Source organism: Chiloscyllium punctatum, chromosome 5 (assembly GCF_047496795.1).
Source record: "Chiloscyllium punctatum isolate Juve2018m chromosome 5, sChiPun1.3, whole genome shotgun sequence".
In the NCBI taxonomy this organism is placed as follows: domain Eukaryota; kingdom Metazoa; phylum Chordata; class Chondrichthyes; order Orectolobiformes; family Hemiscylliidae; genus Chiloscyllium; species Chiloscyllium punctatum.
In genome coordinates, this window is record NC_092743.1 from 51833616 (window position 1) to 51859910 (window position 26295).

Genomic DNA, 26295 nt, shown 5'->3' on the forward strand with positions numbered 1-26295 from the left:
CCTTTCATCAGATTTCTCTCCACAAATACTACCCAACTTGAGCTTTCTTAGATGTTTGGGTTATTTGACAGCATTTGATTAAATTTCTTTGCATTGCAATTACTTTCTGGCTGTTGTTGCCAATGAATTGTTTAGGTGAGAAGACTGTTGACTTTTATTGTGGCTGGAAAATGTGCAGCCTCCAGACATAGCTTTTTATACCTCTGCATCTGACCTATATAACAGCAAAAGTGAAGAATATGACAGAATCTGGAGCTCCTTTCAAACAAACAGCTGGTGATTCTCCAGACTGCATCTCTTTCTTGTAAAGGAGAATGAAAATTAATTTGCATGTTATACATATTTCATAGTCATTTCTTCTTGGTGTACTCTGCTGAAAGATTAAATGTAAGCTTTCTATACAAATTTATATTGAATGTCCTAACACTGAATTTGGTCATTTGGCAGATGAGTTGTGGATAATTGAAGTTGTCTTCTCTTTTTAGGTTCAAAAAGAAGCTATCGAATTACTGAAATTGATCAGCAAACGACATTGAGTACTGTCTCAAAACAATCAGGTTAATTAATACCAGTTAACATTGTCTCATTTACTCTTGAAAAATAAGTCAATTGATTTCTCAGATTAATAAATTTAAAGGATTTTTTTTATTAATCATCATCATAGAAGAATTCTACATGAAGTTGTACAGGCCTGACACAGAATTAAGCAAATAAAAATGTTAATGTCATGTTCCTCCTGTGCAGTTCGTAACTCAAGCGAAAAGACAAATAAAATTGCAAAGCTATTCAACCCTAGCTTGTTGCCTCAATTTTAAAAAAAAAGTACAAGGCCCATTTCCACTAGAAACCTGACCATATCAAAGAAGAAAATCACACATTATCTTACGCAAAGATTCACTTTCAATGCTCAGATTTCCAAAAAAAACCCTCATGAAAACATGTCACACACTTCACATAAAATGAATCACCAACAGTCCCTTCCATTTTATCATTTTAAAGTTCATTGTGTGATGTGTAACTATTTTTCTATAACAGCTTGACAGGACAGCTGTCAGAACAAAAAATACAAAATAAATACGCAGAAAAAGTCAGGAAGAAATCACTGTCATTTTATTATTCAGTTTTCCTACCTGTAAGTACTAGTCAGGTTTAAAAGGAGAATTTTATTATGAGCACCCAACAGAAGATAAATAAGTGGTAATTCGGATCTCCTAGAGCAGTGACCACTTATTTGGGTCATGATACCAACAGATCATTTTTGTTTCCAACAACTTTTAAAAATTGTAATGGGAAAAAACTGACCAAACTCAAGTATTTACAAAACCTTTACAAATTAAAAACTTTAATGGAATTTACAATGTTTAAATTTAAAGCATTACAAATGTTACATTTCAAATGTCCATATCTCCCCATTCACTGCATGGAAGCACGGTGTGTTAGAAGTTGCAGTTCCATATAATTCACAATTATTTTTAAATATATTTTTGTTACATGTAATTAAGTAAATGCCCTCAATACTGGTGAAACTATTTTAAAATCATTTTATTACATGTTCTGAAACTTCTGCATTTAAGAAAAAATAAATCATGATATTTCTAGCAAGAGTGAAGGCCTATGAGAAAGTATTTTGAAAGAAAAAAAAATCAAACCTATGAATAGAATGCAATTTACACAATAGCCTTTAAAAAAACCCAGCATGTATAACATTGCAATGAGGAAACTAATTCCACAACATTCCTTACAATGTGCAAAACTTAATTGATTTTTTTTAATTCCTGATTGATTAAATGTAACTCTAAAAGGCTGAACAGAAAAGCAGCAGAGGTAATATTTTGCATAATTACTTAAATTGTCCACATTAGCTTCTGTTTATAAAAATTACATTAGTATTATGGGCTACTACCCAGTACATTTACTTTCTTTTTTCAGTCTGCTATACACGAGACATACATAAACAAGCAATAACACAAGAAAGTAAAAGAAAACCTCATGTCAGCATTTACACATTATGATCTCAACAAGCCAGCAGCATTAATTCTAGATATTTGACAGTGTTTGGCATAAGCCTTAAATACTTTTGTGAAAGCCATGCGAGAAATAACCCTGACAGATTTGTTACATCAGTGGAAACTGATTTATAGGGCATGTGTTTTCTTCTGGAAGATGCAACTTACACTAAGGGAGCCTAATAGCACACCTACCCAGATTTCAAGTAAGCTCTATAAAACTAGAGCCATTGATATTCTAGCTGTTCCTGTTTTTTTGTAAAAAAAATCATGTTTCAGAAAGCAGCTAAACTGTTTTCTCCAAGACACTCATTTTAAGGGAAAACACAGGTATGTAAAATATGATGTATGGTTCAAGACAAATTTGCATAATGATTCAAGAAGGAAAGCGGGATTGGATTCTATAGGATTCCAGAAGTGAATTACTTCTCTAGGCAAATAGCTTATATACAACAGTCGGCATCTGTGAAACTGTAGACTGTTGGACAGGAAAGAGTTACTTGATGTCATCAAGAACATGTGCTGCTTCTATTCCTGCCCAAATCCTTCAGTTTCTTCGATTGCAAAAAGCAGTTTCTCTTTCAACTGTTCATAGCTTTTGTAAGGCGGTAAATCCAAGCGATTAAAGCTGTAAAGCAACATGCAAATGAATAAATTTAGCTCAATTTAAACACTCTTGGATGTTCTAAGTAAATGTCAGTCAAACCACACAGTTTGACCAGCAAATCTACTGTAGAATTACTACTTTCTCTCAGTACTGGTTGACCCAGCATTATTCTGTATCTCTTGGAACTTGTTTTATATCTTACACTTATCTGTTGAAGAAAGCCATCTTTCCTGGTAAGCTAAAGCAGTTCACAAATAGAGCTAAAAACGTGGAAAATAGAAATCACGTTAATGCAAGTAAACTTACCTCTGGGTACATTTGTCTTTGTGGTACTATTTCTGAAAACAGTGAGGTTGAGACACTATACCAAACTATACACCATACTCTCCCACACAAGCATTCATATCACCTCCAACAAGCAGCAAATAATCAAAACAGGAAGGTTCATGTTTCAAAGTGCTAAAAACTGCTATAAGCAGTGTTATCAAATGTGACTAGGCTCTTGGTACTATGGACAAGATAACTATTTCAAAGTTATTCCTTTCTGGTTTGACATAAATATAATCATCCAGCTACTTCATGGTTTATCAGAAAGACCATTGACCCAAAATGTTAATTCACTTTCTCTATTCACAATGCTGCCTGACCTTTTGAAGGCCACTATTAAAACTGTACAACATCTTATATTTGAAATCCTAATCTTTTGTATAACAAGATATCCCTCACGTCACCTTTAGTTCTTCAGTCACCTTTAGTCTGAGTCATCTGTTTATTCACACTGTTGGAAACAGTTATACAAATGATTAGAATTTGAAACATCAGATGATAGGTACAGTTTTAATAGTGGCCTTCAAAAAGAAATAAACTATTTGAAGACTAACTGCAGTGATATGAGAAATGATCAGGAAATTGTGATCAACTGAATTGCTGTTTAAAGAACCAGCATATATTTGATGGGCCAAATGGTCTCCTTTTGTGCTGAATTATGAACAATTGCATGATGGACTTCTCAGAATAAGAGACTGCTAAAGACTTTCTAAAAAAGAAGTGACAAAGTCAAGTTTAAAGTTGACTGGTCGGTGAGTATCTAGTGCAAATATTAAATTTGCAAAGAACAAGATTCATTGGACCTGATTGGTGAGTAATTTTAGTCTACTTTCAGTCTCTAGTTTGATGCCAGTAGTTGAAAGTCAGCTTAAAACGTGGTCAGGCATCTCAATATACCATGAAGGTAGCGGTGGATGATCCTCATGGCCTGAATGATCACGAAAAGAAAAATGAAAATTACCCAACGGAATGTGTGGGAATATAGTTACAAGAGAAAGCGAAGATGGTATTGACTCAAAGGAGGTGGCTTGTAAAGTATGAAATTTGGGAGAATTTTAGGTTCAGCAAAGTTGAACCAAAAAATTAAGAGAGACAATAGAATAGGAATTTAAACTTTCAAAAAATATTAAAAGTGTTTGTAAAAGTTTCTGCAAGCACGCAAAAATGAAAGGATTAGCAAAGACAAATGTTCCATTTCAGGCAGAAGCAGGATAAATTATGGAAAATAGAAAACAGCAGCAAGGCTAAATAAATACTTTGTGCCTATCTTCAAAGAAGACGATACAAGATGTTTTCCCAAAATAATGAAGATCTAAGCATACAGTGACAGTGAGGAACTGAAATAAATTACCATTATTAAAACATAGTACTGAGAAATTAATGAGACCGGGAGTTGACAGATCCCCAGGCCTGAATGATCTTCATCAGAGTGTTGAAAGATATGGTTAGTCATAGTGGATGCATTGATGATCATACTTCAAAATTCTATTATTTCTGCACATTGGAAACTTGTTTAAAAAACAAGAGGGAAAGAAAAATTGAATTACAGAAATGTTAGCCTGATGACAGTAAGCGTGAAAATTCTTAGCTATTAAGGATGTGAATATTAGACTTGTAGAAAATAATTGCTTGATTGGACAGAGTCAACTTGAATTGATGATGGAAAATCATGTTTGACAGACCTATCAATGTCTCCTGATAATGATGCTAACGGATTTGATAACAAATGTGGATGTGATGCATTGGATTTTCAGAGGCTTTTGATAAAGTCCCATACAGGAGGTTGGTAAACAATACAAAAGCCCTGAGATTGGGAGTAATCTACAAACACAGATGAGGATTCATTAAGAAACATAAAACAGACGGTAGGAATAAATGGGTCACCCAGAGGCTAGCAGGCTATAAGCAGGGATGGCCCAGAAGGATTAGTGGTTGGGCCCTAACTATTCACAATCCACATCAATGATTTGGACTAGGGTCTAATATTCTCAAGATTTCAGATGGCACAGACGAATCTTGCATTATGAGGAGAATGCAAAGAAGCCTCAAGGAGATTCAGCGAGTGAGAGAGCAAGAGCACAGCACATGGAATATATAGATAACAGTGACATTATCTAATTTAAGGGAAATGCACATTTCTTAAATGGAGAGAGATTAGAAAGTGTTCAGGTCAAGGCATGTAGGTGAGTTTATTATTACACTGAAAGCTAGTGCCTAGGTGCAACAAGCAATCTGAAAGGCAAATAATATTTCAGCATTTATCATAAAAGGATCTGAATAAAGGAGTGAAGACCACATGGGAAGTAGTGCATGCAGTTCTGGTCTCTTGCCTTAGGAAGGATACAATTATCATAGTAAAAAACACCCTCCTAGGAATCTGTTGCTATGAGGAGAGATTGAGGTGACTGGGCCTATGTTCTCTGAAGTTTAGAAGAATGAGGGGTAATCTCAGAAATTCCAAAATTCTCAAAGGAATGTGTGGATACAGAAAGAAATGTTTTCCCCTCGCTGTGGAGTCTAGGACTGGTGGAAACAATCTCAGAACAGGACATGAGGAAGAACTTCTTTCTTACTCAGGGGATGGCAACTCTTTGGAATTCTCTACGTCAGAGGATGTTGGAAGCCCACTCATTAAATAAATTCAAGACAGATTCTTAGAATTCTATCAATGATTTAATTATTAGAGATAAAGAAGTATTGTGGGAGATGATGTGGAATGGTGGAGTGGGCTTCTGGAGTAAGCCATTCAGCTCCTATGTTGCGTGTATCAACACAAAAATAGAAACTGCTGGAAAAGCTCAGTAGATCTGGCAGCATCCGTGGAGAGAAATGATTGTTTCATGTTCATTAACCCTTCTTCAGAAGTGGTAAATAACAACCTCAGTTTACCTACTATACAGTTGGAAGAAATTTTAAATCATTCATTATAATTGGAGAGGCTGAAGAAGGTTCAGTAGATATTTTGGAAATGTAGAGCTTTTTGTCACTGCCTGGCTGATCCTACACAAGTGATGTCACCAAGGAACCACAACAACTTCGTATGTTTGTGAGGTTGCTGGTGCAGTGGCAAGAAGAAAATAATAAATAGAAATGTGGTATTGCATTGATGACCTCATTGAGGATAAAATAATTAAAAGTTCTTTGAAGAAGCAATCTGTGCTGGAAATAAAGGGGAACCAGTGGGTACACTGTATTTAGATTTCCAGACAGCATTTGATAAGGTGACATATCAAAGGATATTATGGAAAATAAAAGCTCAATGTATGAGGCAACATATTGGTGCAGACAGAATGTCACGAGTGATGTGCCACAGAGGATGGTGCTGCGCTCTCAACCCTTGACAACTTATACAAATGCTGGATAAAGGGATCAAAGATATGGTTCCTGATGACAACGATATGTAGGAAAATGATTTGTGAAGAGGACATAAGGAGTCTACAAAAGAATGGATGGCACGGTGGCTAGCTCTGCTGCCTTACAGTGCAAGGGACCTGGGTTCGATTCCAGCCTCAGGCGACTGTTTGGAGTTTACACACTGTCCCTGTGTCTGCGTGGGTTTCCTCTGGGTGTTCTGGTTTCCTCCCAGAGTCGGAAGATGTACAGGTTAGATGGATTGGCCATGCTCAATTGTCCATAGTACCCAGGGATTTGTAAGTTAGGTGGGTTAGCCATGGGGAAATGCATAATTACAATGTTTGGATAAGTCATTTTGGAGGGTCAGTGTAGATTTGAAGGGCTGAATGGCCTGCTTCCACACTGCAAGGGATTCTTTGTGAGCAGAGATCTTGCAAATACAGTAGAATGTAGAACATGTAATATTGTCCATTTTGGCAGAAATAATTTTCAAAAGCAATTTCTAAATTGAGAGAGGCTGCAGTGCTGAGATATTGAGAGATGTGGGTGTTCTGGTGCATGAATTGCAAAAGATTACTATGCAGGTACAGCAAAGTAATGAGGAAAGCTAATCAAATGTTACTTTCTGTTGCAAGGAGAATTAAATGCAAGAGTAGGGAGGTTATACTTCAGTTATACCAGGCACTGGGCATACTACATCTGGAGTGTTGTCTATAGTTCTGGTCTCTGTAGTTACAGAAGAATATTAATGCATTGGAAGTATGCATACACTAATAACTGAAATGAGTGGATTCCCTTATGAGGAAAAGCGAGACAGGCTAGGCTAGGCCTGTATCCGATGGAGTTTACAAGAATCGGAAGTAACATAGAAGATCCTGAGGGGACTTGTCTGGGTAGATGTTAAAAGGATGTTTCTTCTTGTGGGAGAATTCCATTCCTCAAAAGGCAGTGGATGCAGAAATCTTAAAAATTTAAGGCTTCCAATAAATTAGTATCCTTTTATAACACTGGTGACCAGTACTATACACAGTACTCCAAACACTGTCTCACCAATGCCCTGTATAACTGAAGCATAACCTCTCAACTCTTTCACTCTTGATTACCAAGGGGATGAAAGATTGTTGGGAGTTGGCAGTAATGTAGTGTTTGAGATTAAACTCAGATCAGCCATAATCATACGGAGTGGCGGAGCAAGCTCAAAGGACAGAGTGGCCTACTCCTACTCCTTGTTTATATGGTAATAGATTGGGCTCCCAATCTGGAACACAAACTGAGAAAATATTATGGCTGCTCCAGAATGTTGAGCATTTCCTCACTGGATTGGGTTGCCTATTATTTAACATTTATGCAGAGATCAAAACACAGTATATGATTTAAAATCATGGATATTCCTGTCATAAGTAGAACGGAGTATTAAGGTTCTGATCATTACTCACCAAGTATGACTTCTGGGTAGCCAGGTTTCTTTACCAACCTTTTCGATGCAAAACTTTTGAGGGCCGTTACTCCCTGTTTGAAATATTAAAAAAATCTGTCATTGCTTTGTCAAGAATCTATGTTGCCATGCAAGGTTAAAAGTATTTTCAGAGTGCATTCTGTGTTTTAAGTACAGTGCAATACTTCCAACATGACGAACAGTTCAGTTTCTTTAAATGACAATTCTACTATTTATTGTTAAGATGTGGGTGTTGCTGGCAAGTATATTATTAATTCCCCTTGCCTAGTTGCTTTTGAAGAGGTGCTGGTGGGACAATTGAGTGGCTTTCCAAATGACTAAACAAGTCTATTAAGAATCAACTGCATTACATTTACATATTTAACTCCTTGTCAGAAGTCTTGAACATTCACTCTACTGGTCTACCTATGATTCCCTTGTTCAATTCTGATTTTCCCTGCCCAGTTGTATTATTAAATCAGAAAATGCTGGAAATACTTAGCAGGTCTGACAGCATTTTGTAGTCAGGAACATGATTAATGTTTCAGGTTGATAGAATTCCAGTGATGTTTAGCCAAACCCAACTGATGAAAAGGTTTTGACCGCAAATCTTCATTTTGTTATTCTCACCACAGATGCTGCTAGACCTGAGTATTTCCAGGAATTTTGTTCTGATCCTCCTCCTGTTTCTACACCAACCCCCTCATCTTCACTTTTACAGTTGCTTAGCCTATCTAATCTCAATATTTCCCTCCTTTCTTATCCTACATCATGGTCTTCCCAATTGGCCAGAATGGAGCTGAAGAGGGACAGTGCAATTTATCTTGATCATACAAAATCATCTGGATCCAAATATCAGATTCATTCAATGGAGGGAAGGAAAATTGAAGAAAAGTCAGCTTTGTACACTTTCAAACTGTTAATGGCTGGTTATAGAGCAGGAAAGATATTTTAAAAACTTAGCACACAGGCAACCTAAATAGGCAGAGATGACGGAAGTATCCCAAAACTTGAGAAAATAACAAACAGAAATTAAAAATAAATATTCTCAAGGAATCAAGAAACAACTGAAGACATTGGATATCTATAATTACAGAGATATTGGCTACAGGGTTACCAGGATAGGAACTGAACTTTCAGGGATATTTAGGAAGAAAAGTCAAAAAAGGAAAAGTATGTGAGGTAGCATTGTTAGTAAAGGACAAATCAATGCAATATTGAGGAAGGATATTAATTTGGAAAATCATGATGAGGAATCTGTATTGATGAAGATACAAAACACCCAGATGCCGAATATGTCACAAAACTGGATGGGATTGAGTGTTGTGAGGATGCAAGGACACAGTGATTTAGACAAGCAGAGTGAGTAGATAGTCACACAGCAGATGTAGTACAACATTGTTTAAATGTGAAGTTATACACGGAGGTGTGAAAAACAGAAAGGAAGAATATTAATTCAACAGTGATATATTGGGAAATGTGAAGGTGCAAAGGGATCTGTGTGTCCTTGCACCCTAGTCAATGAAAGCAGACAGTAGTTACAGCAATTAATTGGAAAACAAATGGTATATTGGCCTTCCTCACAAGAGGATTTAAGTGCATAAGTAGGGATGTCTTATTGAAGTTATACCATAGAAGGACTGCAGTTGCATTAGGCTGATATCAGATATGGAAGAAATGTTCTTAGGGAAAATTAGTTCGATTGGTCCTGTATTCCCTCGAGTTTAGAAAGATGAGAGGGAATCAGATTGAAAAGTACAAACTTCTAACAGAGCTGGTCAGACTACATTCAGGGAGGATATCTTGCCCAGTTGGGGAGTCTAGAACCAAGGGATACAGTCTCGGAATACAGGGCAGGCTATTTAGGACTGAGATGAGGAAACATTTCTTCACTTGAAGGGCACTGAACCAGTGAAATGTGCTACGAGGGGACTATGGCAAGTTACAGAATATATTTAGAAGGAATTAGATACGATTTTAAAGGCATCAAGAGGTATAGGTAGAAAGCAGAAGCATGGCACAGAGAGGATCAGCCAGGATTGTAATGAATGGTGGAGCAGGCTCAAAGGCCTACTCCTGCTCATAGCTCCTTTACTACAAAGGCCATGAGTTTGACAATATCCCAGCAATATCACTGAAGATTTATGCTCCGGTATTAACCCCTTAGGCAAGCTATCCCAATGCAGTTACAAAGCTATCATTTTCCTGGAAATGTGGAAAGTGGTGCAGGCTTCTCCTCTCCACAGAGATAAGAACAGATCAAACCTGGCCAACTACTGTTCAGTTAGCTTACTCTCAATCATCAGCAAGTGTGGGAAGGAATCAAGTGTCTTATATGCATCTCTCTTATGGTTTCCAGTTTTAGAATGACATTCGTTAAAATTTTGCAGGTTTTAAAAAATACTGTATTAAATTATTTTGACTTGAATAAAATTGTGCTCATAACGAGTACACACCAAATTCTGAGTTCTGGAAACTAGATGTTGAAGTAATATAACAGCAGCTCATTCTCAGAAATTACAATTCCATTGATCAGTCATGCTTACCCAGAAGCTCAGCAAATCCTCCAAGTGGTAAACGACAGGTACCTGTGACAAACTGCATCAATCGTAAACGCACCTCATTATCCATCTCTTTCACAAACTGTAAAATAAAACTTGAAGTCACTTGAAAGATAATATGTTTCAAAACTTTGAATTCTTCTTTGATATTAGAATATTGAAAAGAATCTCTATTTATAATGGAAGGGTTAACCCAATAAAATCCAGAATGCAATTGCAAATCTGCATGGGGAAGACATGAATGTGACTAATAAATCATGGAGGTTGGTAAATAAGGTTGGTGAGCTGCAGTAGAAAGCCATGACAGGTATGGGGAGATAAATGATCCTGTTTCTGTGGCACTAACAACTTAAACTGAAGAGTAAATTACAGTGCTATCGACAGAGCCTGTCCTAAAGAGGTCAAGAAAATAATCCATTTGGTTAGAGCTAGTAAAGTCAATTGAGATACCATTACTGGATATGTTCTATAACAAACAACTTTTGGAAATGCTATAGAAGAATAAATTTGGGAGAAAATTACAGAGGCACCAAATTAGTTTTTAAATCAGGACTTGAATGATCTTAGCAATAATTGAGGGAAAAGGTATTTCAAGTAAGTTCAGGAGAATTTTCTAGATCTGTATGTTTCTTTCTTTCTTGGGGAGGAAGCAATGTTCTGTCTAGTTCTGGACAGTGAGGTGGGTTTAAGTGGATCAAGTGTCAGTAGAGGGACATTAAGGAGGTGTGATCACAGCATTGTAAGATTTAGGTTCACTGGAAAAACACAAGGAGCAATGTAAAAATTAAAATAATTAGTTGAGATAGAACAAATTTCAGTGATGTAAGAACACACCAATCTTAGGTAATGTGGAATCAAAGACTGGCATGCAAAAATGTAATAAAGCAATAGGTAGCTTTTAATGGGGAGATGGTAAGTCATTATCTATTTGGTAGACTTTCAGTTCCACAAAGTAGAAAAAGTGAAATGCAGAGCTTTCTAGATAATGAAAGGGAAATAAAGATGAAACAGAAACAGACTGCTTTTTTAAAAAGCACTTTATTCACAAATGAGTGTCCCATTTATTGCATATCCTCAGATGTCCTTAAGGAGGTGGTGAACTGCCTTCTTAAACACTACAGTCCATTTGGTGTAGGGAGTGAGTTCCTGGATTTTGTTCCTTCAATTTTGATATTTCCAGGTTGGAATAGTGAGTGGTTCAAAGGGGCAATTGCATGTGGTATTGTTCCCTTATTTCGGCTGCCTTGCCCTTCTAAATGGTCGTGGTTGAGAGTTTGGAAGGTGCTGTTTAAGAAGCTTTGGTGAATTTCTGCAGTGCATCTTGTGGGTGGTTCTCACGGCTGCTAATTAGCATTGGTTATGGAGGGAGTGAATGTTTGTAGCTGTTGTGCCAAAGTGCTAAAGTCCTAAATGGTAACAAGCTTCCTGAGTGCTGTTAGAGCTGCAGCCAACCATGTATCTGGGGAATATTACATCACACTCCTCACGTGTGATTTGTGGACAGGCTTTGGGGTTTCAGTGGGTGAGTTACTTGCTCCAAAATTCCTAGCCTCCGATCTCCTGTTGTAGTACCAGCATTTATATGATGAGTCCACTTCAGCTTCTAATCAATAGTAACCCACAGGGGAATTCATTGATGGTAATGCCATTGATTGTCAAGTAGCAATAGCTAGATTCTGTCTTGTTGGAGATTGTCATGACACATAGCAAGTTGACAACACAAGTGAGAACCAGGCTGAATAGAGTAAGCTGTTAGGGAAGCAATAAAAGAAATGGGACAAGCAAATACAGGAGGAAGAGAGTCGGGCAGTCAACAGAATTGAATCCAAAGTTTTTTATAGGTATATGTACATAAGAAAAAACAGGTATGAAAAAAACAGGATGAAGACCAAAAAGCAGATTTATGCAAAGAAAGAAAAAAAAGAATTTAATGATAATGTATGGTTTGCCAAAAGGCATTTGATATACCACCACATAACAGGCCAACCAAAATAACACTATAATCGAGAGATTTTAAAAATTTAAAACTTTTAAAAATTTTCATTTAAAATTTTACTTCAAATTAAAAATTTAATTTAAAAAATTTTAAAGTATTTTAAAAATGTAAAAGATTTAAAAGCACCCATGTTTTCTTGTTGGCATCGATGTTATATGTATTTCCACTACCTGCTGGATGGTCTGCATTATTTCAGTTGGAATTCTAATTCTGGCTGCAGTGAGGAAGAGTGAGAAGGTGGGTTGAGTGGTGGGATGGCAGTGGACAGTTACATCACAGGTAATCCAGTCAGGTCAGGTGTAAGAATGGGGGGGTAATGCACATCATAGAGTCACCCAACAGCAAGTTAGGTTCAGATTTCATTGCTCTGAATCTCAGAAGATTCTCACCATTATGTTTTAGGACTTAATCTTTAACATGAAGGATCATGTGGTCTGTTCTACAGGCTTCTATAATGCAGTTCAATTGTTAGCAGTCAAAGAAAGGCTTAGGTTGGTTTACTGAGAACGAGGTGCAAATTTACACTTAAAGACAACCGCCGCAGTGTCTGAGTTTACAATAGGTTTTCCAAAGAGCCCAGAAAACTGTTGCACTTCTAAATGTAAGAGTTGAGATAAAGGCAAGCTGATCAGGTTGAAGAGGTAGTTCATAGGGCAGCAATAAAGAAATACGAGAAGTAAACAGTATTGGGAGAGAGTCTGACAGCTGACACATAATTGAATCCAAAGTTTTCCATTAAGCATACGTATCTGGCTAAAAGCTATTAGTTAAAACATGCATCACACTGCTATGGGGAAAACAGCAAAGAAAGTGATGCTTGAGATAAGGTTACAAATCAATATCACAACATTTAGTATATCTTCATTATCAGCAGACAGAAAAGGCAGCCCAGCTTTGCAAGTCACCACGAGTAGATATGAGAACAAACTAGTCTCTAGTCAAATAGATGCATCCTGCAGCTTTGAGGGTTCTGGAAGGCTCATCCTGACATAGCTAAGGGAAGAGGTATCATTGGAACAGGCTTTACTGATAGTGGTGAATTTAAAAAAAAACAATTGCTCAAACCTGAGGCAAGTGACAGCAGACCATCACTTGAAGTTAGTAATTGGTGAACTAGATATGAGGACGCACTAGAAACTGGGAGCAACTGTAGACTGCTTGCTGAAGGGACTGTAATTATGTGGGAAGGGTGATGTGTAATTATAGAGGGGAATCTTCCTCTCTGTAATCTAATGGTAGTTGCCTTGAAAATAAAAGTGTTTAGATAATAGTGCTTTAGTCATTGTTACAGTAAAAGTTTTTTTTAAAAAACCTGTTTGGTCGTTTTTTCATTTAGTAACTAAAACTTCAAATCTCTCTTTGCAGAGTCAGAATCAGACAGAAACAGCATACATTTATGAAAGGCAAGTTGAGCTTGAAAAAACCCACTGCAAGATTCAGAAGACTTTCAATATTTTGGTAATACATTTACAGGGATAGACAATTGCCTGGCTAACAGGAAGCAAATAATAGGTGTAATTGTTTTTTTGGTTGGCAAGATGTAATAAATGGCATGCCAGTGAGAGCAATGCTGGATCTTCAGCTAGTCAAAAAAAAATGATTTAGATGTAGATATATCGATGCAAGTTATAGTGGCCAAATTTGCTGACAAAGGTAGGTAGGAAATTAAGTTGTGAAGAGGGCACATGGAGTTGAAAAAACAAATTGATAGTTTGAGTGAGTGGACAAAGATGTTACAGCAGAGAATGCTGTTGAACAATGTGAAGTGGTCCATTTTAAGCAAGGGAAAAAAGTATTTAAAATGGTGAAAGATTTCACAGTTCTGAAATGCAGGAGGATCGGGGTGACCTAGTGTATGAATCTCAAAAGGTGCAGGAAATTATTAGGAAAGAGAATTGTATTAATTGCATACTGTCACCTTTTTTTCCCCATGAACTTTCACTATTGTTGCATTTTTCAAAGAATTTGATAACTTTTCAAAACATAGAAACAAAGAAAATATGAGCAGGACGAGGCTATTTGGCCCTTCGAGCCTGCTCTAGCATTCAATATGATCATGGCTGGTCATCCAACTCCGTACTCTTTTCCCGCATTCTCCTAAAGCCTTTGATCTTTCTAGACACAAGCACGTATTTACACATTTCTTGAAGGTCTTCAGTGTTTTGGCCTCAACAGTTTCCTGTGGCAGAGAATTGCATAGGCTCACCATATTCTGGACTTTCCTGCATCTACCGTCTAACCCCATTAGAATTTTACAGTTTTTAAAGAGATTCTCCTGCAATTGTTTGAAACTCGAGCGAACATAGTCCTAGCTGATTCAGTCTCTGCCTGTATGTCAGCCCCACCATCCCAGGAATCGGTCTGCAAAACCATCTTTGCACTCCTTCAATAGTCAGAACATTCTTCCTCAGATAACGAGACCAAAATGGCAAACAAAATTCCAGGTTTTATGAATGTCCTGTGCAGTAAGACATCCCTGCTTTGAAGACCAACATCCAATTTGCCATCTTCAATACCTGCTATATCTGCATGTTTATTCTCAACAACTGGTGTACAAAGTCACACAGGTCTTGTTGAATCTTGCCCTTTCCCAGTTTATCCCATTCAGATAATAATTTGCCTGCCTATTTTTGCTACCAAAGTAGATAACACCACATTTATCCATAAGATACTGTATCTGCCATGCATGAGATTAGAGGATGTAGTTCTTCAGGACCCAGACATTTATCAATCTACAGCTCCAACAATTTACTCAATATGACTTCTTTGGTGATTTTCCAGAATTGCTCACCCCCTTCCATTTCCTACTACTTGTGTCCCTATAGTGCAGATAGGAGCAAATGACTCGAATGGAAATATTGTAATTTCCTTATTTTCTATTATTAAATGCCCAGTGAGACTTTCTCCAAGGCCAATGCTCACTCTTAATTCTTTCTTACTTTAAATATTTGTAGAAACTCTCACCATGCACCTGTATTTCTCATTAGTTTTCTCTCACTTTCATTTTACCCTGCTCATTGATTAATAGCTTTAGTATGAATGCCAGAAAAAAGGAAATGAATTGTGATATTGGTTAAAGAGCTCCTCATAACCAAGAAACAGAACACAATTGTGGTCGTTTTCAGGTCAGAAGCTGTCAGTAGTGTACCACATGAATTAGTGTTTTGAAATTTTGAGTGTAATGGACTTTTGGGGCACATTATTAAATTCACAAAAAACACAAGGAGCTAAACTGTGGGAAGCCAAGACCTTGAGAAGGAATGGCGATAGCGAAGACTGCAGATTAGTGTCAAGAATGTGGTGCTGGAAAAGCTCTGCAGGTCAGGCAGTATCAGAGGAACAGGAGAATCGACGTTTTGAGCAAAAGCCCTTCATCAGAAAGAGAAGGAAAACCCAGGACAGCAAGATTTTTTTTACAGCAAACTAGAAATGTACATCTGGAATGGCCCCCAGTCATGAAATCTGTAAAAGAACCAGGATCACTCAAAGGTAGATGGATAAAGATGTTTGAAAACCAGGCCATCAAATCAACAAAGCAGTTTGAAATATGGGTTAAAGAGGAAGTCAAGACAGGACATCCTGGCTTCGAGCAAAACCTTTGTAAAATCTGTTCAATGAATTCAGATATATGTTTAGCAAATCAATGAAAATATTGAAATAAATAACTGCAGAAGCTCAGGTTTCCTGAAGCAAAAACAGACATTTCTGGAAAAACTCAGTAGGTCTAGCAGCATCTGTGGAGAGAAAACAGAGTTAATACATCAAGTCTAGTGACCCTTAGTTCTGAAAAAGGATTTTTTTTTAAGAAAAGACATCATTTCATTGGAGTCATTTCACAGGATATTCACCATGATGATCCTTGGTATGGAGGGATTGTCTTATGAGCAAACAGGTATGGACTCTACTCATTGGAACCTGGAAGAATAAGAGATGGTCTTATTGAAATGTTTCAGTTTCTTAAGAGCTTTGACAGGATAAATGCTCAGAGAATGTTTCCCCATATGGGAGAGTCTAGGAGTAGGAAGCCTGCTCTCAGAATAAGGGGTGTCAATTTAAAACTGAGACAAGGAATTCTTCTGAAAGAGTCGAGTCTTTAGAACTGTTTGCCACAGAGGACTATGGTGGCAGAGTTCTTGTGTATTTTTTAAGGTTGAGATAATTAAATTCTTGATCCAAGAGAATCAAGGATTATGGGGAAATAGCAAAAAAGTGGACATACAGAATGTCAGATCAGCCACAATCCTACTGAATGGCAAAGCAAGCTCAAGGGGCTGAATGGCCTATTCCTGGTTCCTATTTCTTGTGGTTTTAGAAGGTGGAAGTCAACAATTTGAAAGAGAAAAATGGCAAATTCAAAAATCCAAATGGCCTGCTCTTATTTCTTGTGCAAAATACTGGTTACGATATTCTGGTTGAGTACCATAACACTGTAACATATCATCTTGTTCTACAACTGCTAGTCTATTAAATTAGTTATTTGATTTAATCTGCTCTGTCTTGCTTCAACTTCGAAGACTGTGGCAGGGAGTTAAATTACTGAGTTACTGAAATTCTCTGCTGCATGGAATGAAGCATAGCTCTTAAGTAACTAGGATTGAAGGCTATTTAAGAAGCAAGCTAAATGAGGAATCTTCTAAAATGGGGAAATTTCTAAACCCAAGACATGAGTAATGGAAATGTGGTCTTGTCTGTGTGGAGGGATGAAAAGGTTAAAAAAAAAGTTGTGTGACCCTTAGTTTATTAAATCTAAATTCAGATCTTCCATGACTAGCATCCATAACACCTCCATGATTATCCTTAATACCAGTGTCCCACAAGGATGCATACTCACCCCCTTACTATACTCCTCTCACACACACAATTGCATGGCCAAACTCAGTTCTAACTCCAATTACAATTTTGCTAATGACATCACTGTAGGCAGTCAGATCTTCAACAACAATGAGACAGACAGCTTAGTGGTACGGTGTAAAAACAATCTCTCCCTCAATGACAGCAAAACGAAGGAGCTGGTCATCAACTTCAGAAAGCAAAGTAGAGGACACGCCCAGTCTGTATCAATGGTACTGAGATGGAGATGGTAGAGAGCTTTGAGTTCCTTGCAGTAAGTATCACCAACAATCTGTCCTGGCCCATCCATATTGACGCCACAGTCAAGAAAGCACACTGATGCTTCTACTTCCTCAGAACTCTAAGGAAATTTGGAATGTTCACAACAGTTGGAATGGCAACTGCTCTACACAAGACTGCAAGAAATTAGAGGGGTGTGGATGCAGCTCAGTCCATCACGCAAACTAGTTTTCCATCCATAGACTCAGTCCATACTTCCCACTGCCTCAAATTCAGCCAACATAATCAAAGACTCATCCCACCCTCATTCTCTCTTCTACCCTCTTTCATCAGATACAAAAGTTTGAAAATACATCAGATTCAAGAACAGCTTCTTCCCTTCTTATCAGACTTTTAAAAACAGACATCACATTAAGCTGGATCTTTTTCTGCACCTTCTCTGTAGCTGTAACACTACATACTGCATTCTTATTACACTGATAAGGTACAATACTTTTCACTGTACCTCAGTATATGCAATAATAAATCATAACAAATCTCGGTATCAACATTCTGATGATGTCACCTTCTGCAGAGCAGGCATGAGAAACATTCACCTTTATCCTCAACAAATTACTCCCCACTACTGTGGCAGACAGGCCCTTAGCCATGTCCAACCAATTCTCCGCACTTCTGCTCTCAACCCTTTTATCTACTTCCATAACAACAATAGAGTTCCCCTGCTCTTCAATTTCCTCTAGCATCCACATTCAAAGGATCGTAAGCTGCCATTTCCATCTCTTCCAGTGAGAAACCACCATCACACACACATTTCCCTCCCCTCCCCTGTCAACATCCTGCAGGGACTGCTCCCTCGGATGGCATGGTCCCCTCATCCTCCATTCTCAATACCTCCAACACTCTCCTGCCACCTTCCCATGCAATCACAGAAGGTGAAACACATCCGTTTACCACCTCCTCTTCCAGGTGAAGCAGAGATTTACCTGCACTTTACTCAATCTAGTCCACTGTATTTGCTGTTAATAATTTGATCTCCTTTACACTGGGGGGTGCAAAATGCAGACTGGGTGACCACTTTCCAGAACACCTATATCCTGTCCATAAAAATGATTCAGAGCTTTCAGTTGCCTACAACTTCAACACAAGGTGTTCCTATGCCAGCATTTCTGTCTAAAGACTGCAGTAGTCTCCAGCAAGGCTCAACACAAACTGGAGGATCAAGACCTCGTCTTCTGCTTGGGGACCTTAGAACCTCCAGAGTTTAATATCAAGCTTAGCCATTTGAGAGCAATAACACCTTCTTCCATGTCTATTCCCCACCTTCACATTCCAGATCCTGCCATGGCACAGGTAGCTTTCAATACAGCCAATGCACTTTCAACTAATCATAGCACGTATTATTACATACCTAGTTTCTCTACTTTCCTGGCTTACTATCAATAATCCCTTTGTCTGCGTACCTTCTTTTCTCTCTCTTTCGCCATCTATCTACTCACTCCTTTTTCTCCTTAGGTTCCATTATCAGCATAAACACCACCTTTTTCTCGGGGGTATCAGTTCTGAAGGGTCACTATCCTCTAAACATTACCTCTATTTCCACAGGAAGTTGACAAATAGATGGAAGCACTAAAAGCAGAAGATCTCATTGATCATATAATAAGCTGCACAATTATATTATCTTTAAATGTTCAAGGCACAAACTAGAAAACTTTGAGGAAATTTGCTTTCTTGTTAATACGGGACACCAGTAAATCTTTTCCCTTAGGCATTACAGTTATCATCAACAAATCAATAGAATACGGGGACTGAATCAGCTAATTACTGTATGGTGTTGCATGTGGAACATTTTTCATTTATTGTTGCAGGTCAACCTAGTTTACCCTAACTCTATAGTCCTAATCACTGTACATATGATTAGATTTTCAGAACAGGGGCACTGTTAGTGTGACAGTATTTTTAAAACTCCTTACATAATCCTTAAAATTATACCAACTCTACCAACTACAGTATAGGAAATAACCTTTATATGAGCTTTACCATGACCAAGGTAATATAGCAGACCAGACTCACAAACAATGCCTGCAAAATTAATTTTATTTAGAATTATTGCAGTTAACTAGTTCAAAATTGATGTTTATCATTTTTAATAATCCTGTGATCCATACCTGCCAGAACCAAATGATTTGTTTGCTATTTCTGGTATAATGGCGGTAGACTGTATTCCTCTGCCAATCAGTAAGATCTACTTCCTGCATGCCACAAAGCATAACCTGCAGAAATAGACAATAAGGTTTTACTCCACAAATATGCAGCACAACAAGTAATCATGAGTATCATGTAATCTTTGTGAAACCAGATTAAACATTATCATGCTGCAAGTACAGCCAAACAGCAGCACAATTAAGACTGGAAACGTTTTGGCAAATTGGTTATGATAGTCAGGGGGAAATCAGTCAAAGGTGATTCTTCACAGGAATTCCAGAAGGCAACTGATAACCACGTGTTCAGGGGAGTATATGAGTAGGATTAGAGGATTGATTAGTTAATATATTCAAAGTTGATACAGACAGAATTTTAATCATTTAGGAAATCCTAATGGGAAAAAAAACAGGAAAGTGGAGTTTAAGATTACCATATTAGCCATGATCTCATTGTGTATTGGAGTAGACTTGAAGGGCTGAATGGCCTACTTATGCTACTACGCCTAATGATCATTAATTGAAAATTCATTTCTGTTTTTAACATCCTTATTGACTAAGCTTCCACAGCTCTTGGGGCACAGAATTTCAAAGATTCACCACCTCTGAGTGTAAGTTCTTCATCTTAATCTTAAATGGCTTGCCTTTTATTCTGAGACTATGTTTATTGTTTCTAGACCACAGAAACGAGGGGAAAGCAAGTTTTATATCAACTCTGTCCACTCCTTTAAAAATTAAACAAACACTTTTCAAACTTCAGAAGTATATGGTAATGTTCCTGAGTATTTGGCAATCAGACAATTGCTCTTTTGTTCCTTATTAACAAATTGGGTAAACTGTATAATTTCAAAATGTGCAGCTGACAAAACTGAAGAAGTGTGGTAAACAATTAGGATGATGGTAACAGATTACAAGATGATATTGATTAGTGAAACAGGCAGAATCAAGATGGATGAAATTAAACAAAGATTGAAGAGAAATATTTTGATGGCAAGATTGAGAAGTAGCGTTATAAACTAAATTGTACAATTATAAAAGGGGATTCAAGAATGCAGTTCTTTGAAAGTGCTATTACAAATTGAGAACTATGTAAAAAAGCAATGCGTTTTTTAAAAAAGAGAGATAGTGAAAACATAATTTAGTAGGTTTTGCTAAATCTTTTAAAACATTTGTTAGGCTTCAGCTGAATTGTTGTGTTCATTCTGGAATCTTACTTTTTGAAAGACTGAGGTACTGGAATTAGGGAATTCAGTTATGAGAACAGCCTGGAGAAGTGGAGATGTTTCCCTCAAGATTAGGGACAGATAAAGGGGATTTATTTATGATGTTCAAAATACTGAAAAGTTTCATAGAATATGGTATAAAGATAGTGTTTCCAGTAACTAATCAGAGGGCACAGATTTAAAGTGACTGACAAAAGAACTAGAGGCAATGTGACAAAAAACTTTGCCAAGTTAGGAACTGTCTTAGGAGCAGAAACAGGCCACAAATAAATGCAGTGAAATAGAAAACAGGTAGAGGTATAGGATTAATTGGATAGCTCAGCCAAATCAGCACAGATATAAGAACTTAACTGCCTCTATCAGAACTCTGAATCTAACTGCATTCAATTTAAAATATTTAAATCTAAATATGATAATTAAAGTACAAGTTAAAATCAGGTCTGGCAAACCAAAGAATTACACACGATAAAATAATGGAACACATAGATCACATAGGCATGAAAGTAAAGTTCTAAAATAGGACTAGAGCTTTATTATTTGAAGACATTTAATAGCAAGTCTCACCTCAAGCTCTTTTTCATCAAAGTACTGCAGCCACTGTAGAGGTACTACCTCATTGAAGCCGTCTAAAAAAGCTCTGGTTTGATCTTCCACCCCACGTGAAAATCGCCATTCTGCCATGAGACTGAAAAAGCAGAGGTCATGGTTTAAAGTAACTACACAAAAATACTACCTGTTTAATTAGTTACCCTTTTGTACAACATGAAACTATTTGCTGTATACACCAACAATAAATATTTGCTCGTAATATGCCAAATCAAATAAGTATTTGAATTCAAAAGATATTAAATGTACCAAGAACAGCCAGCAAAAAACAAAGTGAGAGAATGTTTTTAAAAAACAATTAAAGGGAGAGACGGGGCTGCAAGCAGTCAGATACACTGTCAGATCCAACTTTTAATTTGTTTACTCCCAGTGCCACTAAATACTGTTCCACAGATTTACATGGTAAATTCAATCAAAAAAAGAAAATACATCACTGATTAATTCTAAGCAATCTAGGATTTAATAATTGTGTATGTTGTGTCTTTAAAATCACACTTCTATGTCTAAACATTCATGAACTAATTAACTTTCCTGCAACTTTTTTTGAATTATTTATGGAATTCTCATATCACTGGCAAGGCAAACACCTAATTTTGGCCCAATCATATTATTATGGTTAAACAGGAAAAGCAGAAAGGTAAAAGTGGTCAGGAAACAGGAATTTCTGTGTAGTAGAGACGAAGCACTCATGAGATGCAAAACTGAAGTGCTGCAAAGAATGCTGTCAATGGAAGTATAGGCTTATATGGGTAAATCCATTGTAAAAATAAGTCGTCGGCATTTAGGACGATGAAAATTGAAAGGAATTGTGAGCAGATGAGATTTTTTAAACATGTCGTGACAAATATCTTTGATTAAAAAAAATTAGCTTACCCAATGTATTCTTCTTTATTTTCCTCTGTCACTAAGATGTTTGACCCTCCTTGTTTCAGTTCATGCGAGGTAACTTTTCCTAAAATTTCCATGTCAACAGCAAAATACATTTCTAGACCACATTCTTCAATATTGTTGTCCCTGCAAGACAGGATTTAATAGCATAATGCAAAACTACTGTAAACATGTCAATGATTAAATTAAACAACATATGATTCTGCTTTTGACCTTCTTGTAGTTGTTCAATGGCTAAATGTGCTCAACTATACAGATCAGGAAGTTGGAGATAAAATCCTTAAATCTATATTGAGTTAGTGGATTTCAGTTGTTGAGCAGCTGCAAATGGCCCCAAACAAGTGATTAAACAGGCTTGGAACCTAAGTAGTTAAGATACCCAACATTGCTTTGATGAATTTGAAGAGGGGGGTGGAAAATTGTGAAAGTACGAAGGTGAAGATACAACATATTTCTAATCAAGGATGCTCAACATATGCCCCAATTCAAAACCTTCATTTTTGATACTCCTTGCTTGAAACTAGTCTACATAAAAAAAATTCTTCTGTTTTCCTGACCAAAATGTAATGTGAATGGACAGTGCACTCTTAAATCTGTTATAAGACATCTGTTGATTACTGGAAACAGTTCTAATCCTGCCTCAGGTTTGTCAGAGTAACGTTTGTAACTGACAACAGCTTTTCCAAAAAAAAAATTATTTACGATGTGGTAGCAATCAGATAATAGTTTTTAAATTTGTGATGTTGATTGCGGCGGGATAGATATTTTCTGGGATACCAAGAATAACTCCCCTTCTCTTTTTCAAAATAATACCATCTTTTTACCTCCACATGAACGGCAGATCAGGCCTTGGTATAATGTCTCATTCAAAAGACAGCAATTCCAACAGTGCCCTGCTCGTTCAGTACAGTCCTGGAGTGTCAGCTTGGTTTTTATATGGGACCATGTGGTTCCAAGGGGAGAATGGACAGAGCCATAGCTAGCACATAATTCTCAACTGGTATTTTAAATTTCAATCCCCCTTGTTGCAGCAAGTAAACCTTACAAAGAGAAAATGCTTTAAATTTGACTGACTACGGAATAATTCTAAGCAAGGCTTCTGGCGCGATTTTGAGAACTTCCAGTATTACGGATTCAAGTATGTCATGGATAAGTGCTTGGGTTCAGGTGCTCTGACCAAAAAGTGCAAGTTGAGCATCTTAATTTTAAAAGCAAGTTAACTTAAACTACCCCATCATCAACATTTAGAAATGTGTAATCCAGTTATTGCAATGTCTGGAATCTAAACTGCACTTTTATGCCTTTTATACATTTACCACTTCAAAACCTCTAGACAGACAATTTGGTGATACAAACATTGTAAACTGCTTTATCTCACACCAAAGCAAACATACAGAAATTGTTTTTATGATCCGATTCAGTTAGCTAAATCAATCACATGCAGAATAGGCTAAAAGGACAATAATGGCAAGCTGCTCATCAGTATGCTTATAGGACTGGCAGACTACCAATTAGACCCAACCATAAAAACTGTTCAGACCTCCGGTAAACATCACTGGATATACAGCTGCTTCGTTCTGCTCATGCTGCTTGTGTGAAGAATTGGACCATTTCTCTTCTCCGTCAGAGTGTAGACAAAGTATACAAAAACATTGATAAAATGTTTGTCATAGTTATTAGTGAAGACAAAGTAAACTCAGAAACACAGGCAGCTTAGAAGAATGGGCAGATTAAATAGATACATATAGATGATGTGATGCAGAAGTGATTCACTAAGAAAATGCTGAAATGTGGAGCCTTAATCATGATGCACTTCACAAAACTAAGTTACGTCACTACAAGATGCCAAGAGGAAATTTCATCGCAGAAGTACCCAAAAATTGATGATAAATTGAAATCAAGAACAGCTATTTTTATTGGTTAATGAAATGATTATAGTATAATTTAAAATGATCGCAGGAGGAACTAACAGACAAATTGCAAAGCCTCTTTTTTTTTTTATAAATACAGAAGATAATTTGATTTTTTCATTTGATGTGGTGCAAGTAAATCCATAAACGCTCCTAAAAACAAAGTAGAATCTATCAAATAGAAATACTTAAGGGAACAATGGGATAGGGAGACAGAATAGGCTTAAGTTGATAACTATTTCACAAGGCAAAGATGTACGGATACTTTGGTTTTTCAAGACCATAAAGTCCGACAGTACTATTCTATCAATATAAGATAATTAAATAGCATAACATGACAAACCCAGAAAACTACTCTAAATTAAACAAAAATCAATATAATTTAACAGCATGAATTTGCAAGAGTAAATTGTTTTTATTAAACCATTTCTTAGGTAAAACATTTTTGGAAAAATTACACACTTTGAATTAGATATGAGATAAAGTAGCAGAAACAAAGGAATTCAGAAAATTCTAAATGTAGTCAGATGTTAACAAGACAAGTTGAAATATTGAAAGAACAAGTATAATGGGCCACATGGTTTCCTTCGTGGGTGCAAAAAATTTCTCAACCAGTTTTAAAGACTGGGGAGACTCGAGATTCTCCATGTTCAGTTGATTTCACCAGACTGTGCTAGTACAGTACAAACTAGAGGAAACATAAAACCACAGGGAAGTCACAGTCCATTGTGTGCATGCCAGCTGAATTAGCTGCACACACGAATCTCATTTCCCAGGAGCTGATCTGATACCTTGCAGATTCTAGTTCACTCTAAAAGGAGTTGAAGTTTCCACCATCACCAAACTGGGCAGTGAATTCCCAACACATAGTACCTGAAGGGTGGAAATACTGCATCTTATGTGCTTTATCCTCAAAGCATCAGCTATTTCATTCCTAACTTCCTTAACAGCCTAAAATACAATTCATCCAGTTCTGATGATTTATCCACATTCATAAGAATCAGGGCATTCAAGTATTTTTCCCCGCTTTGTTCATTTTATTTAAAATTTCACAGTCCTCTTCTTCAAATCAACTGTCTGCACCATTCCTCTCTTTAATGAAGACAGTTACAAACTACTTATTTAGAATCCTGGGCACATCGTTATTAACCCAAAAATTATCAAGTATAACCCATTCCTTAGTCATCTTCTTGCTCTTAAGATACTGATAAAACATCTTTGTACTTTCCTTAATTTGACCAGCCAATAATTTTTGTAACTTCTCTTTGCTTTCCTAATTTCCTTTTTTACTTCATTCCTGTACTTCCTCTGCTCCTGTTTCTTAAATGTTACATTCTCTGAGACTGTGTTGAAATGGGCTTTTTTCTGCTCTATTTTACCTCAAATGCTTCAGAATAATCAGATCACTAAATTTAGCAGTCCCACCTTTTTTTTGAGGGGATATTTCTGGAATCTGGCTTCTAAATGCCTCTCCATTGCTATGCCACTGGTTTTCTTTCAAGTAGTTGCAACCTCTCCACTTCTGCCAAATCACTCAGCTTTAGCTTAATTTTTTGTTTTACTTCATTTACTACACTTTCTGTGCTCCTTTCAGCCTCCTAAAGCATTACGTTCCAATTTAGAACTTGTACTTGTTGCCCTTTCCATAATGATGCTATATCTAACTGTAATATGATCACTATCTCCAAAATGGTCACCCACTGCTATTTCATCCACCAGACCAGCTTCATTTCCTAAATTTAAAATCTGGAATTACGTCTTCTTCGTCACACTTGGTGTATACTAGCTAAAAAAAACTCTCCTGAATGTAGTTCAAGTATTGTGTGTCCTCTACGCCTTTCATGTTATTTGCATGCCAGATGATAAGTGGGTAGTTAAAGGCCCAACTATTATTGCTATGTTGTTTTTGTTTCCAAAAAATTGCCTACACCAATGTTTCTCTCTTTCCCACTATTTAAGGGTCTATAGTACACTCTTGGCAGTGTGGCAGCCATCTTTTTATTTCTGAGCTCAATCCATATGGCCTCACTTGATGCTTCATTTACCCTTCCTACCTTTACGTTACCATTTCTTACAGCTGTGATGGATTCATTAATTTAAAATGCTCTACTTAT

At 36.9% G+C, this 26295-nt stretch overlaps 2 protein-coding genes across 7 annotated transcripts in view; one reads left to right on the plus strand and one right to left on the minus strand.

The window, feature by feature from the left end:
* rmdn1 (regulator of microtubule dynamics 1) overlaps positions 1-790 on the plus strand; it is a 30620-nt gene extending 29830 nt beyond the window's left edge. For all 3 annotated transcript variants that reach the window (XM_072570307.1, XM_072570310.1, XM_072570308.1), the window contains one exon: positions 486-790. In XM_072570307.1, coding sequence (XP_072426408.1) covers positions 486-536 — 51 coding nt within the window. In that variant the 3' untranslated portion in view covers positions 537-790. The remainder of the gene's footprint in view (positions 1-485) is intronic.
* A 524-nt stretch (positions 791-1314) lies between these two features.
* LOC140477078 (NEDD4-like E3 ubiquitin-protein ligase WWP1) overlaps positions 1315-26295 on the minus strand; it is a 151972-nt gene continuing 126991 nt past the window's right edge. For all 4 annotated transcript variants that reach the window (XM_072570304.1, XM_072570306.1, XM_072570305.1 and 1 more), the window contains 6 exons: positions 22257-22397; positions 21342-21462; positions 19522-19626; positions 10276-10372; positions 7731-7803; positions 1315-2634 (listed from right to left, as the gene is read on the minus strand). In XM_072570304.1, coding sequence (XP_072426405.1) covers positions 2535-2634; positions 7731-7803; positions 10276-10372; positions 19522-19626; positions 21342-21462; positions 22257-22397 — 637 coding nt within the window. In that variant the 3' untranslated portion in view covers positions 1315-2534. The remainder of the gene's footprint in view (positions 2635-7730; positions 7804-10275; positions 10373-19521; positions 19627-21341; positions 21463-22256; positions 22398-26295) is intronic.